The 14,739-nt window shown below is 41.2% G+C and overlaps 1 protein-coding gene across 5 annotated transcripts in view; it reads left to right on the plus strand.

The window, feature by feature from the left end:
• The window catches only part of pcnt (pericentrin), a 37,976-nt gene that overhangs the window by 5,709 nt on the left and 17,528 nt on the right, over nt 1-14,739 (plus strand). For all 5 annotated transcript variants that reach the window (XM_046413198.1, XM_046413201.1, XM_046413199.1 and 2 more), the window contains 28 exons: nt 31-899; nt 997-1,359; nt 1,521-1,920; nt 2,113-2,529; nt 2,628-2,846; nt 3,300-3,395; nt 3,563-3,682; nt 4,198-4,453; nt 4,670-4,749; nt 4,864-5,161; nt 5,495-5,595; nt 5,763-5,874; nt 5,987-6,113; nt 6,369-6,488; nt 6,601-6,679; nt 6,927-7,031; nt 7,464-7,575; nt 7,678-7,718; nt 7,801-7,935; nt 8,075-8,321; nt 8,469-8,607; nt 8,847-9,300; nt 9,439-9,636; nt 9,806-9,877; nt 10,178-10,282; nt 10,772-10,924; nt 11,744-11,890; nt 13,831-13,991. In XM_046413198.1, the coding sequence (XP_046269154.1) occupies nt 31-899; nt 997-1,359; nt 1,521-1,920; nt 2,113-2,529; nt 2,628-2,846; nt 3,300-3,395; nt 3,563-3,682; nt 4,198-4,453; nt 4,670-4,749; nt 4,864-5,161; nt 5,495-5,595; nt 5,763-5,874; nt 5,987-6,113; nt 6,369-6,488; nt 6,601-6,679; nt 6,927-7,031; nt 7,464-7,575; nt 7,678-7,718; nt 7,801-7,935; nt 8,075-8,321; nt 8,469-8,607; nt 8,847-9,300; nt 9,439-9,636; nt 9,806-9,877; nt 10,178-10,282; nt 10,772-10,924; nt 11,744-11,890; nt 13,831-13,991 (5,726 nt within the window). The remainder of the gene's footprint in view (nt 1-30; nt 900-996; nt 1,360-1,520; nt 1,921-2,112; nt 2,530-2,627; nt 2,847-3,299; nt 3,396-3,562; nt 3,683-4,197; nt 4,454-4,669; nt 4,750-4,863; nt 5,162-5,494; nt 5,596-5,762; nt 5,875-5,986; nt 6,114-6,368; nt 6,489-6,600; nt 6,680-6,926; nt 7,032-7,463; nt 7,576-7,677; nt 7,719-7,800; nt 7,936-8,074; nt 8,322-8,468; nt 8,608-8,846; nt 9,301-9,438; nt 9,637-9,805; nt 9,878-10,177; nt 10,283-10,771; nt 10,925-11,743; nt 11,891-13,830; nt 13,992-14,739) is intronic.

Genomic DNA, 14,739 nt, shown 5'->3' on the forward strand with positions numbered 1-14,739 from the left:
TGCTTGCCTTCTGAATTGTATTTCACACAGACCAGTGTAGAGTTTCTACGCATCAAAAGTCAATCAGGGCCTGAAATCCTCAACACTCAACAACAGCGTCAACATGTTGATTGCTCCCAAAGTGCGAGCCATAAGGAGGCACCATCAGGAGAATCTGAAAGTGCAGGACCTCATTCAGAGGCACATGGTGAAGGCTTCAGCATGGACAGTGACCCAGACACTATTCTACATAAACTGCGGACTGAGCTGAAAGAAGAAAGGGAGAGCAACCAACGTGTATGTGCTGAACTAGCGGAGGAGATGGAGAAACACCAACGTGTGCTTTCTTTGCTGGAGGAGGAGAAGAAAGGCAGGGAAGAAGAGCGAGAGGAGAGGGAGACACTGTTGCAAGACCTCAAGACCCAGTTGAACTTAATCCAAACCCAGTGCCTTGAGATGCAGCAATACAAAGCAGAGAAGGAGAAGCTGAACAGAGAAGTGCAGGAGCTGAGGACAAGGCTTCAGGAGGAAGAAGGTGCAGAAAGGAGATTTACTGAGAGGCTACAGGAGGAGGTGCAGAGACTGAAAGAGGAGCACAGAGAGGAGGTGGAGCGAGTTAGGCAGCTGTTGGAGGAGAGGGAGAAAGAACTGAAGTTTAGGGAGGAAGAGGTCATAGGACTCAAAGCCTCTAAGAATCGGCAGAACCAAGCAAAAGCTGGTTTTAACTGTGAGGAGAGGATTAGTATTGATGAGGCCGATCTGCAAAGTGGACCTGATCAAGACAGCATGAATGTATCTATACCTGGGGATATTCTGATGGAGCGCTACTTGTCTTCAGCTCCTCCTGCACACACTCAGTCTTCAATGGTTGATGAAAGCTTTGACCACTGCAATCAGCTGGACATCTCTGCAGAGTACAGGTTAGAGAGATGTCATTTATGCTATTAGTGTGCATGTTTTTGTTTATAGTTGAGTTGAGTTAAATCCTGTAATTTGTCTCTGTGCTTCTCTTTGCAGTTTTGAGCTGAATAGTGAAGTGTTGGGAGATGAGCCTCTTTTATCCATTTCAAACCGTTTTCCTGAAGAAAACAACAACCTCCTTAACAGTCCCAGCCCACATTGCTCCCCTGACATTGCTGCTGCTGCTGATAATTCCAGCCATCATTCTTTATCCCAGTGGCTTCTTAACTCCTCTTCCAGCGAGCAAGGAATGAGTAAATTCTCCGAGCAGAAGTTTGGGGACACAGACCTGGAAAAAGAGCTGCTGAATCAGCAGTGTGGGGAGCTCCGTGAGGAGCTGGCTGTCAAAGACCGGGACTTGAATGTGTTAAGGGAGGAAGTTATCAAGAGTGCTGAAGAGGTGGAAGAGGCAAGGAGCAGGTACAGTCATTAAGCTAATTAGGACAATTGTTTTAGTTCTTTTTTCAAATACATTTCTTTGCCTCATCTACTGGTGTTAGTTCATCTAAAATAATATAATGCAAGATGACCCTCTGACTTCATTGGTTGCTCAAAGCTATTCCCTTTTTTTGTATGTTCAGGTGGGCCCAAGTATCAGAAGAGCTCAGACAGGCTCTCTGGGAACTTGAAGAAGAGAAGGGTAAACGGAGACAGTTTGAGGAGGAGATGAACTTGAAAGCCCGTGAACAAGACAACCTGAAGAACAAACTCAGTGCCTTAATGGAAGAAAAAGAAAAAGAGAATGCAGTAATGTTAGTGGGAAAGGAAGCTGCTGAAACCTGCCTGCTGGTTTCTCCATCGCAGGAGGGAGATAAGCTGGTAGGAGAGCTAAAAAATGTTAAGGAGAAGGAGACTGCACTCCCATCTAATCAAAAACAGCATGAGCTGCTGGTATTGCCTCTGCAGGAGATAAAGCAGGCTTCAGAATCTGCCAAACAGATCCCAGAGCTCAGAGATGACGGCCAGCTGCAAACACTGCAGGTATACCGGTGTAATAAGTGGGTCTTTGTCAGCAGCTTATTAGGAAGATAAACAGGCTAGTTTTTGCTCAGTTTACTCAGTTTAAATGGATGGAAATAATACTATACAGCACAGTAATATGTTTTTTGCTAAATTGATTAAAAAACATTAGAACGTACAATAAGCTTTAAAGAATTTTCTTTCTTTCTCAAGGCTCACTGTGACTGTCTCTTGTTGGAGCTGGAGAAGACAAAAACAATTCATAAAAGCACGGGAGCCCTTCTAGGTCAAAAGACTATGGAGCTGGATGAAACATTAAAGAACCTTGAAACTACACATGCACAGTTTCTAAATGTTCAAACAGAGGTGGGAATATTGCGGGAAGAGTTGGAGAAGAATAAGGGCTTTCTGGACAGTGCTGAAAAAGACAAGGTGGAACTGGAATCGCAGATTGTCTGTTTGAAACAAACCTCGGCCAACCTGGAGGAGGCCCATGCCCGTGCAATGCAAGAGAGGGAGGAGCACAGGAGAAGGGAAGAGGAGATGGATGAGCGGATTAAAAAAATGGAACAAGTTTTAGAGGAGGAACTGGAACAGTTTGAGAACCTGCTAAAAGCTAAGGATGCCGAGGTGAGTTATATAATACAATAATAATATTTACAAATTTTTGTTTTTATTATTTTTGCTGCTTTCAAAAGATTAACGTGATATATAAAATAATTTTACAGCTGGCAGAAGAGAGAGAAAAATGGGAGGAGGAGAGACAGGAGAAGGAGAAAGAGCTCCTTGATGTGAGGCATCACCTGGAAGGGCAGAGGAAGGAGAGGGAGGAGGTGGTGAAGGCTCTTCTGGAGAAACAGGTCATTGCTGTTGAGGAGGCTACAGAAAGGCTCAAGACATCTCACCAACAGGAGATACAAGACCTGGTGGAGAAACATCAACAAGAGGTGGGATTTACCAACTCCATAAAGGGTGTTAATTTTGCTTTACAGATGGATGATTGCAAAACATTTTGAGGAGTTTTATTTTGATTTTAAAACTCCCAAAACTGATTTTAAAACATCACTCTGGGCTGTGGGAAATTGCAATAAGCAGTGATCACAATTTTTAGGACACTTTATAGACTAAATGATTAATCATGAAAATTATTGTCAGATTAATTGATAATGACATTATATACCATCCAATATATACATTACATGTAGTGTAACCTGTATTTGGTGCTGAAATGCCATGGTTATTTCTACATTTATTTGTTAGTTAGCAAGACAGCTCAGAAACTTGTCAAAAGTGTTTAATGCCAAACATAATATGTGTATATGTATTTACAGTACATACACAGAGACTGTATGTGTGTATCTTGTAATTTCCTTGATATGTTTATCTGCATTATTTGTTAGATTTCTGAGTTGAATACTCACATGGAGTCAGAACTGCTGAAGCAACGGGCCTTTATGGAGGAGGAACAGAAGAAACAGATCAGCCTAATCAAACAGGTATCAGATTTAATAAGTTCGGAGCAAGCAGCTTTACTCTGTGTGACAGAGGAATCGACGTCTGTAAGTTGTGTTGCTTTTTGGATTCTTTTGCTATTTTTTTTCTTCTCTTGCTATGTTTTTTTTTTTCTTCAGCTTGTCATGTCTCCCATTCTGTCTTCCTCCAGGTAACTGAACGTGAACATGAGAGAATCGTCACAGAGCTCACCGCTAAACACAGTGAGGAGCTAATTCAGTTGAGGGAGAGCATGGAGGCTGCCCACCAGGCTGAACTGCAGCAGGCACAGGTATCCTGTGTGTGTGTGTGTGTATGCAGACATCTTCAGCCACAACATACTGTAATGTATTGAAAATAACTATAAAATATCTTCTCACAGTGAAATGAATTTGAAGTACTTATAATGTGTATTTTGTAAATTTGGAGATTCAGGTTCATTCTTATATTCTGTACCAGTTCTAAATATAGATAGATAGATATACTTTATTGATCCCAGCCTGGGAAATTACAGTGCAGCAGCAGCATTGCACCCAATAAGCTATGCAAAATATGTTAAAAATAGCAACACACAAAGCAATATAAAAAAGCGTATATACAACAAATAAGCAGTGTAATGTTGTGCAAAATAAAGTAGAATGTAAGGTGCAGTGAACCCAGTGTGTAAAACTTATAAATTGCCTAGTGACTGTATGTTATGACCAGAGTTTAGCTGTATGAACGGTTGCATTGTCAGTTAAATGCAGTTACTACCACACTCAGGAAAAGCTCTCACACATACATTACCTTGTGCTTTATTTCCTCCAGGTCCAAAAGACCACTGAGCTTGAAGTCTTGCATCTGAGCCTGACAAATGCCCACATGGCCCAGCTGGAGCACTCCCAGTTAAACTTGCAGCAGGACCATGAGTCTGCCCTCACCCAGATCCAGGCCACTCTGAGGGAGACATTTGCCCAGGAAAGTGCATCTCTGCTTTCCCAGCATCAGTTAGAACTTGATCAGATCAGAAAGCAGAACCAGGAGCAGCAGGAGAGACTCTGTGAGAAACACCAACAAGACATGAGTAAGTGCTTTTTAGTTGTGCAGTCAGTTTCTTCTTCCATGTTAGTCCTTGACTGCACCCAACATAAGTGCCATTGTGGATGCGGATGAGTCACCCTCATTCTTTAGAAGCTTGTTCAGGACAAAGCAGAACAACAGATGTAACCTTCAAACTTCTATGACGTGGGTGAATCTTTTCATTTGTTTTTTTTTTTGTTTTTTTTATACGTATATTCAGATGAGTTGAAGCAGCAGTGCGAGACTTCTGCTGCTCAGGAGAGAGCTGCCATTGATGAGCAGCACACCAAAGAGACGCAGGTCAAGCATTATAAAAGTCTTGCATCTATGTTGCCATTTCGTTGCTTATTTTGCATGTTATATCATATTTAAGTATATATTTGAATTCATCTTGGTCTTTTTGTCCCCCCTCAGGCTCTAAGTTTGCAGTGGGAAAAAGATGCTGAAAGCATCCAGTCAAGCCTCCAAGCATCTCTCTCAGAGACCCAGAACAGCCTTACAGCCACCCGGAGAGAACTCGCCAGCACCCAGGCCTCACTCTCTAAATCCAGCAAAGCTCTTACTGAAGCCCAGGCAGCTCTGTCCCAGACACAGACAGAACTGTGGGAGTCACGGGCCAGTCTGGAGGAACTCCAGAACTCCAGTAAGGAGCAGAAAAACAAACTAATGGAGGAACTGAAACAAGCCTTGGCTGACAGAGATGCTGCTGCCCGTGAGTTGTGTCCTTCAGAAATCCTTCCAGCCTTCTCTCCTGAGTGCATACTCTGAATTCATTATTTTAATAATGAAAACCATTGTCTTTACTATGCATCTCACGTATCAACCATATGTACAATAGACAATCATGTTGACTGGCTGAAATGGCCGGCAGTCATGATGCTGAGTGATGATTCTTATTTCATTTAATTTAATTCTAATTTCTGACTGCTGGTATGGCTTTTTATTAGCATGAATTCAGAGTCTTACACTGTTGATGTTATTCAATGTATTTTTAATTCTTAAAAGTTGTTGTTGCTTTCCTCATTGTTTTGTAAATGCTTTTCAGGAGCTCTGGAGGAGTTGGTTTCCAGTCACAAGGCAGTGCTGCAGGAGAAGGAGCAGCAAGCACTCCACCTAGAGGAGAAGGAACAGCAACTGCAGCAAGAGGTAGGTTCATTCAGACAAATTAACATTTTTACTAAGTTTTTTGTTTCTAATATACAGGCCCTCACATGCACATGATTTAAATTTTTTTGCATTGTTTTAATTTTATAGACACCTCACTCATTTAGCTAGCAACATTTTAAAAACTGCTTTTCCTCTCTGTGAACCAGGTTTTGCGCCTCCAGGAGGAGAAGACTCTGCTAAAACAAAGCTCAGAAGAAGAAGTAGGTCAACTGTGGACCCAGCTGGAGAGCATGAGGACTAGTCGCCAAGAGTTAGGAGGTGAGATTGATTCACCAACCTTGGGGAAAAAAAATGTACTGAGACATGTACTGCAGGAGTCTATTTACAGTTACTATTTTCTGTATTTGCCGTTAACCTTCTTTTTGCACAGAGCTGAAGGAGCAGCTACTTGCCCGCTCGTCTCGTGTTGATGACATTGAGCGTTTGAAAACAGAGTTTAGCGATCAAAAACGGGAAATCAAAGAGCTGCATGAAGCTGAGCTGGAAAGCCTGAGGAGGTATGAGAGCACAAACATCCACATAGACACACATGCCACAGTCGTAATGCATTTATTTTCACAAACCTGACCTCTGTTTTTTGTCCATGTTTGAAATGTGATGTTTAGAATAAAAACTGATTCAAACTCTGATTGCATAACAAGCCTTGTGTTGCCACTTACAATTCAATTGTCAGTTTTCTGTCAGTTGCCCTGTTCCTTCTCTTTCACTGACCTTGTGCAACTTATACATGCTTTTCCTTTTTCCTCTTTTAGGTACTTTGAGCAGAGATTGAAGGTGACAGAGGAGAACTACAGAGAAGAAATTGCTCTTCTCCAGCTGAAGCTGGTGGAAGGTGCCTTGGAAGAATCTGTGTTGAAAACCACAGATGACAGGTATGTCAGTAGGTCCATATATAAGCCCAGATTCACATACTAATGTAATAATAAAAATTAAATCGAATAAATAAAATTCTTTTAACGCCAGTGCTTTTGGTTTCTGTTTCAGTTTCATACCTCAAGACCAAGCAGAAGAAGCAAAAGATCATGTTCTTTCTGATACTGGCCTCAGTTTGGAGAAACACAAGGTGTGTGCATATTTTGTGAGGATTTAGTATTGGAATAGGAATATAGGAATAGTGTAGACCTTTTAAATACCTGCTGTGGCTGGTGAAATGTGTGGAGTGCTATGAAATTTGCCCTGTAAAAGTTGCAGACTAAAATTTTGAGTTTGAACTTTGAACAGCAGAGTTGATTTTTCTGCGTGTTTCAGCTGCAGTACTTTTGTGATGTTGATCACAAAGTGTCTTAAGTATGATATTATACCCCATCCAGGAAGTGCTTGACAGTTTACGCCTTCAGCTCGAGGAGAAACACACAGTGGAGCTCGCCAATCTGCAGTCTTCTATGGCTCTTTCCTTTAAGGAAGAACTGCAGCAGGTCAGACCTAATTCAGCCCTTGATGCCTTTATTTCCCCAAAAACAGAATAAGAAGCTCACATGAGGGGGTTTCTTTGCACACTGTACTTTTCAGGTTGAGTTATGTGTGTTTAGAACAGCTTCATAAGACAGAACAGTTGTATCAGGAGTGCACAAGGAGAGCTAGAGAGCCAAGTTCAAACTCTTGCTCCTTAATGTCTCTGAACAAATAGGCAATCACCGTGTGAAGAGGAAGCGAGTCTGTTTTAGAAAGTTACAAAAATGGTCAGCAATAGGACCCCCCCCCCCCCCAATTCCAATGTTTGAAACATGTGGACAGAGGGTTTCTGAAGCTATTTGGACTGTCTGATGAGTAGTTCTTTTAGAATATACTGGCACTTTTACACCTTTACTCTCTCATTTACTTGATTCATATCGTTACTTGTACATCAGGTGCGCTCAGACCTCACTGACCACTACTATGAAGAGCTGCAGGAGGTCAAGACTCGTCATGCACTTGAACTGGAGCAACTCAGAGCCAAGCTTTCTGACCTTCACTTGCAAGGTACATTACAAATTAAATTACAAAATGCAAAACTTTTTGTATTTAGACATTGCTGAAGTTAAATAACATATTAATTGTCTTTTTTGAATGTCTTGGCTGCAGAGCTGACCAGAGTTCATTTGGAGGCAGCAAGGCAGGTTGAGGTGAGAAAAGATAATCCGATAAGCAGTGCAACACACAGTTTACAGAGTCTAAAATATGCAACATCATGGTCATTTTAATTAGGTGGAGGTGGAGCACAGGACGTGGTGTCACACTGAGGAGCTGCAGACGAGAATGACCATCATCCACACCCTGGAGAACAGATTTGCTGCCTTGAGTAAACAACATGAAGAGGAGGTTCAAAGAAACACACAAAAGGTACACATTTGCATACACGCCTGCATGCTTGAAAGCTAAAAATATACAGAAGCACAGATGATACATAAAAATGGTAAATGATACATTATGAACATTTGATACCATTGTTGCATGCATTTATTCATACCCACTCCTACAGTTGAAACAGGACTTTTCTGGGGAGCTCATTCTTCTTGAGGAAGCTCTGAAACAGGAGAGGGAGCAAATGCAGGAGGAGAGAAAGAGGATCAGAGAAGAGCTTCAAGAGAAGCATGAAACTGAGCTCTCTGCCATGAGGTCAGAGCTTGACAAGGAGATGGAGAAGGAGAGGATGCACCTTGAAAAAGTACAACATGAGGAGAAGGAGAAGTTCAAGTCTCTACAGGCTACACTAGATAACGATGAAAGTAAGAATTTTTGAAAGAGACACATCGGTCTTAGGTAGAAGTCATGATGGCTTCCAATCAGATCAGAAATTTTTCACATGGAGTACATTCAAGAAGTGGTTCTCCAACAGCTTGTGATGTGTTGTGTTTTTCCTTTATGCCCACAAGTCCTCATTGTGAAGCAGAAACTGGAGGCCCAGTATGACAGCCAGCTGCAAAGGGTAACGAGCTGCATGGCAACTGAAATCAAGGAGCTCACGGTGCTCCTTGAGCAGGGTCAAGAGCAGCTACGCCAAGCCCAAGAGAGGTGAGCTATACTGAGGCTTAAGATCCTTTAAGCCACAAACAACTTTTGTTCTGATTTTTATAGAAGGTTTTCACATAGTATGTGTGGATTTTACTCACTTTCACCTTAAGAGGTGAAGATCAACTTGTATGGGTTTTTGGATTTATTGTATTTGCCAAAATTTCAGCTACAGACATTTTTTGTAAAATGTTTTGTCTTTAAAATTTGATTCCCTTTCCTTTTCTTGTCTATGTGTTCAGGTTCCAAGAGGAAAAATCAGTGTTGGAGCAGAGTTTGGACCAAAAGTATAAAATCTCTCTGGCAGAGCTTAAGAACAAACATCAAACTGAGCTGGAACATGAGAGAGCAACACTACTGAACAAACACTCCCAAGAGCTGGACACACTCAGTGCCAAACACAAAGCACAACTAGATTCACTCAGTGCCAGTCACAGAGATCAGCTTGCAGCTATGGCCGTTGAGCTTGAATCCAAATACAACGCTGAGCTTGTTGCCTTGGAAGCAACCCTCAATTCCAAACGAAAGGCAGACCTTGAAAGTTTGGAGGCCGTCTTTCAGGAGACCAATCAGGCTCAGCTGGAAGCCTTAGAAGCAGAGTTAGTTCGCAGACACCAGGAAGAAAAGGATGAACTGGAAAAGAGAATGCTGGGTAATATGGACACTCTTGAGGCCACCTACCTGAAGGAAGTGCAAGTAAGGACACACAAGCCTTATGTGCCTCACCATTATAAGCCTAATGTTTGAAATTCTTTAGAAGTATGTAATACTGCTGTTGTTTGGCATTTCTCAATTTGTAAGTACTTATGAATGCTGTTGTCCTTTTAATCTCAGACACTACGTGATGAAATGATGCACCTTGAAGAGAGACATCGTGAAGACCTGAATCGTCAGAGATCAGAACACAGGCAGATTATGGAGCACCATGCCACAGAGCAGCTGTCCATCAGGGAGGAACTGAGGAAAGAGCTGGCTCAGGTGCACATAGAGAAGTTTAGTGCCATGGCAGCGGAGCTCAGCCACGTTCACAAGGTGAGGAATTAAGATGGTTGGTGGACCTCTGAGTAACGTGACCGACAGTCATCAAATTATCATTTGATCAATAAGCAGAAGTACAGATAATTTACAATTTCTGTTGTTGACCTTTATACAATTAAGGCTTTTTTGTTTGTTTGTTTTTTCTCCTGATTTGTTCTTACAGTCTGAACTGACTGCTCAGAAAGAGGCCTTAGATACTGAACACTGCAGAGCCCTGGAGACCCTTAAGAAGCAGGTACCAAAACAATCATACCTACATTACTTTTTTTGAACTCTTAGGGGAAAAAAATGAACTGGCTATTATGGTAGTGCAATCTCTGAGCCTGTATAATAAAATAATAAAATTTTCCTCTTGGAATATCTGTGTGGTGAGACACCCAGCAAGACAATGATCAGTTTTCTGTTGTTATGATAGACAGATTTAGGTGTTTTGGATGTGCAGTAAAAGAATCCATGGTATATTGTTTTTTCAGTCCCGCTTGTTTGATGTTTTATTCAGATTTGATTTGTGTTTGCATTCTGTGCACTTTTTCAGGTTTTAGAACTAGAGCAACAACATAGCACTGCTCTTCAGGAGCTCTCACATACCTACGCAGCTGAGAAAGAACAACTCATCGAACAGCACCAACTCCTGCTCCAGGTGTGTGTCAAGTGTGCTTGTGTGAGAACAAATTTGTCTTTTACAGGGTAAATTAATATTTAATGTTCTGCCTGGATAGGAATGGTTTTGAATGGTTTTCTGTAGTGTACTTGTCTCTATAGCTCTTAACAGCCCATTAGAGAAGGGATTACAGAGCTGTTATTCATTTTTTATAACGGCATGTTTGTATTTAGAAGCACTATGAATGTGAGCATTTAACCGGATATTTTAGCATAAAGCAAATATATTTTCCTGCTTTTAAACACGAGTTTCAAAAACTCAAACATGTCGTGTAACTATTCTCCTGCACACCGGGGTTTATTCACCGCATGTATTCAGCTAACTTGTTGTCTTCACTGTCACATCACTTCATCACTTACCAAAGTTGCAAACTTATTTTTTTAACAAAGCATAGTGTGAGAGAAAAGAGTTGTACAATATGCCTCGGTTCTGGGAGAACTGAACAAATATGTGATGTGTCTGCTGTAGGAGTTGAGGGGTGTCTCTGCACGAGAATTGGAGGCATGTCGCAGGGAGCATGTAGAGGAATCATCAAGGCAACGTCAGCACTTCTTAGAAGAGGTGGACCTCCTCAAAGTCCAATCAGAGGAGAAGCTGCAGGACAGGATTAATCAACTGAAGGTAAAAAAATTAAAAAAATAAAACAAACCAGTGTGCTTTCAGGTATCCCTTTGCTTGAGATCTTTTATATTTGTAGACCGTTGAGGCACCCATGTTGCCTGCTTGTAGTCACGTTTATATATAGTCACTTATTTTGAAGATCAACATTAATTATTGTTCACTACGTTATGCTTCATCATTCACACAGCCCTCTATTTCCACTGTTCAAAATCATTAATTTTATCTGGAAAATAGGATAATCATCCATCCATCCATCCATCTTTTCTTTTATTTTAACTTGTGCATTTATTTGACTTGAAGCGCCAGTTTGAAACATCATTATGTAATAGCTGTGGATTATTGAGAGCCATAGTGTGTATGTGTGTGTGTGTGTGTTGTGGCATTGCCCTCTCTAAGCTCCAGCTGCACCAGTTTATTCCTAGGGGTAGCTCTTTCTCTTGGACTCTGTCCCACTGGAGCTTTTTTCAAACCCAGTTTCCATATAATCCTACAATTATGTACGGAGAAGTGTTCTTGTTCACTCTCTGTTCTCTGAATCCGCTGGACTGTGCATGTGTTTGTGTTGTTCCCGTCTGAACAGTAGCTAAATGGATGGATCTAAGCTTTTTATCCTCTGATGCAGAAGGTTTTAAGGTACTTTTTTTCCCGACATTTGGCATTTGACCATCTGAAATGTGAAAGCCAGTAGTCAGCCATAAGCCAGTGAGACATGGTGGGAGATCTCTTGAGCTTAGGAACAAATAAACCTACACTATACTGCAGCTTTATAAGATGATGATGCTTTTAATTGATGTACCAACATAACTGCTTTCTGTGAAGACGGAGTTTGAAGAACAGAAGCTGGTGGAGCTTGAGGACCTCAGGCGGAGCTTCACATCCGAACAGGAGGAGAAGGAGCGGAGCTACACTGGCAAAATGAGTCAGCTCACTGCCCAACTGCAGCAGCTAGACGCTGTGGTGGCCCAGGTACAAGACACGCACACACATACACACACACACACACAAATCATAGGGCTGCTTGATAAAACAATCGATAGGGAGCCACAGTAACATTTGCAGTGATAATGATAATAAGTTTTGGACATTTTCACTCAGTATGGACAAATCTAACACACAACAGAATTAAACATGAAAGCAGCTCGTCAGTTTGCCATTTTTGCCTTGCATGTCAAAGTGCATGCCCATTCCCTAACACAAAGCTACCAGTTTGAGCTACCGGTGAAGAAATTTGAATGTGTATGTTGTCTTGAAAAGTGCAAGATAAGGAGTGGAACTGAGGCACAGAAAAGTGACTTTTGCTTGTCTTCCTTTGGTCTCTGTCACCTCCATGTCGCTGCTTGTTCGCACAAGTGCAGAGCTGTGCTCTTCATACACAGACTATAACAGTGTGACAGTGTACATTATAAAGTGCAAATGAAAATGTTGAGTAAGGTGACACCTGCAGCTTCACTTACCTAAGGAAATAGTGTTGTCATGGGTGTTTTGATTCAAAATTGATAAGATAAATGAGAAGTTATTGTGACTTACAGTCAAAACTGAGATCTGAGAATTAAGAGTGAGGGATGAAAATAGCCGTGTTATGGCTAGATTTTTGTCATTCCCTCACACAGGATTACATCCTGTTACAGAGGCTGTCATATCAATTAATCCCCACACTAATCTTGTGTGTGTTGTGAGGTCCCACTCTCTTGGTTGAAAGTCTCCGTAAATGGAAAATCTGATAAATTGATTAATTAGTCGATTGACAACTAGTATGATGTTTATTACTATCTACATATCATTTTCAGGTCTGTTGTTACTGAAACTGATCATGGAATGTGGGGAAAAAATAGGCAATACACTCTAGTTGTCACTTGAGCAAAGTTTTTGAGGGTTGGTTGTTGTGGAGATGTGAAATGTGCTTTTATATTAACTTTTGACTGTCCTCCTGTTACTAATAAGATATAAACATTCCTGTTAAGCTTAACTCTGTTTCCACAAAACAATTTTTGAATGCACAGGACTGATTTCGTAAATAAATCTGTGATTTTAGCTTTTACTTTTACTATGTCTGTAAATTCATTATGAGTCTTCTTGGCACAAACAGCGTAAATGTGTTATCATATCTGCATGCATTTATTTCCATGGCACCCACCCAGCTTGGTAGTGAGATATTAACACACACCCCTGTGAGGTTAGAAAAGAGATCCTTGAGAGGGTGGGAGGGTGCTGTTGTCAAGGCAACAGCATTGTTTTGTTGAGGCAGGTGCCTGCTTCAGACATGTTTGAGAGGTAGCGGGAGGGAGAGGGAAAAAGAGAGGGAAGATGTTGTGAAAGGCGATGGAGAGAATGATGGAATCGAAGAACGAAACGTTAGAAGCAGACCTGGAGGAAAACTCTGAAAGACTCTTGTGAAAGACAGTGCAGCAGTGAATCCAGCAGTTGGCTCGCATCAGTTCCACCTGAATTTGGCACTTAACTGCAGTACATCTGTCAAGAATGCCTGATGGTTACAGTCAGTATGTCTGTGTGTGTGTATATACGCTTTAGGCTGGTTTTAGAAGAATGGATGAATTGAGTGCATTTTTGGTAATGGTACTGAGAGTCATCTCTGACAGTCGACATCTGGTTTTAATTTCTTTTTGAATGTGCAACATTCTCTCTGCTTTTGTTATGCTCTTGCCGTTGCTAGGATGTTGGTGGCAATGTGATTTTGTTTTTTGTTTTTTTTGTGAATATTTGATTTTTTTTTCTAACAAACAGAAAGCTGACAATGAGCCTGTCTTTGAAATGCTTGTTTGATTACTTTTGGTCTGAACATAGCTTTGTTTTTACAGAAGTGAGCACAAGTAGGAAAAGGGCAGTTAATAGGCTTGCGTTAACTGTTGGTAGAATTCACAGGTTATCTCTTTGCTAATTTTTTCCAGCTGCAAGCAGAGGTTGGCTGTCTACAGGCAGAGTTAAAGGGGAAGCGCGCAGAGATGGAAACTTTGGACACTCTCCTTCAACGAAGGGAGCGAGAGAGTCAGGAGGGAGGCAACCTTCTAAAGATGCTCACTGATGACTTACAAACTGCTAAAGAGGAACGGTAAGTTCAAGATTCAAAGATTTTTATTGTCTGTTCTATATATGTGCAGGACATGCAGGAGAAATGCAATACTGTTTCTCTCTCATCTAAGTATTAATGCTGTGCAAAAATGAGAAAAAGATAAAAATATAGCAGTATAAAAATAAACAAGTTTATAAAAATCAAACCTACGTACAATAATGGCAGTAGTGCAGATACAGTCACACACAGTGCGTGTGTGTCTCTTTATGAGCGAAACAGCTAAGGTAAAGTCCTTGTGTAAATAGGTGTGTTACACAGGGAGGGGGCAGAGGTAGTGGACAGAGTTCAGCATCCTGACAGCCTGGTGGGTGAAGCTGTTCAACAGTCTGGTGGTGCGAGCTTGGAGGCTCTGGTACCTTTCTCCTGAGGGCAGGAGGCTGAAGAGGGGGTGGGAGGTGTCACTAGTGAAGAAGGGTTCTATGCCAGTTTTATGATGTGTGTTTTGTTTCATGTGTATAACGGTTGTTGGTAGGTGAATTAGTAAAAGAAAAAATGAGATTTAAGTAGTGAAAACCAGCTTTTATCACTCATGGTTACCTAGTGAATTGTAGGCTGCAAGTGGCAACTTTGGACCTTGATAGATTCTGTATCAAGTGAAGTCTTCCTAGTACTACAGTGGACTTTGTAGCATAAAATGTACATTATTATTACCTTTACTCTTCTTTTTAACCAGAAATTGTCTTTTTATTTCAGAAAATATGTTTTGATTTGAATAGCGAAAATGATG

Source organism: Scatophagus argus, chromosome 15 (genome assembly GCF_020382885.2).
Source record: "Scatophagus argus isolate fScaArg1 chromosome 15, fScaArg1.pri, whole genome shotgun sequence".
Lineage (NCBI taxonomy): Eukaryota > Metazoa > Chordata > Actinopteri > Scatophagidae > Scatophagus > Scatophagus argus.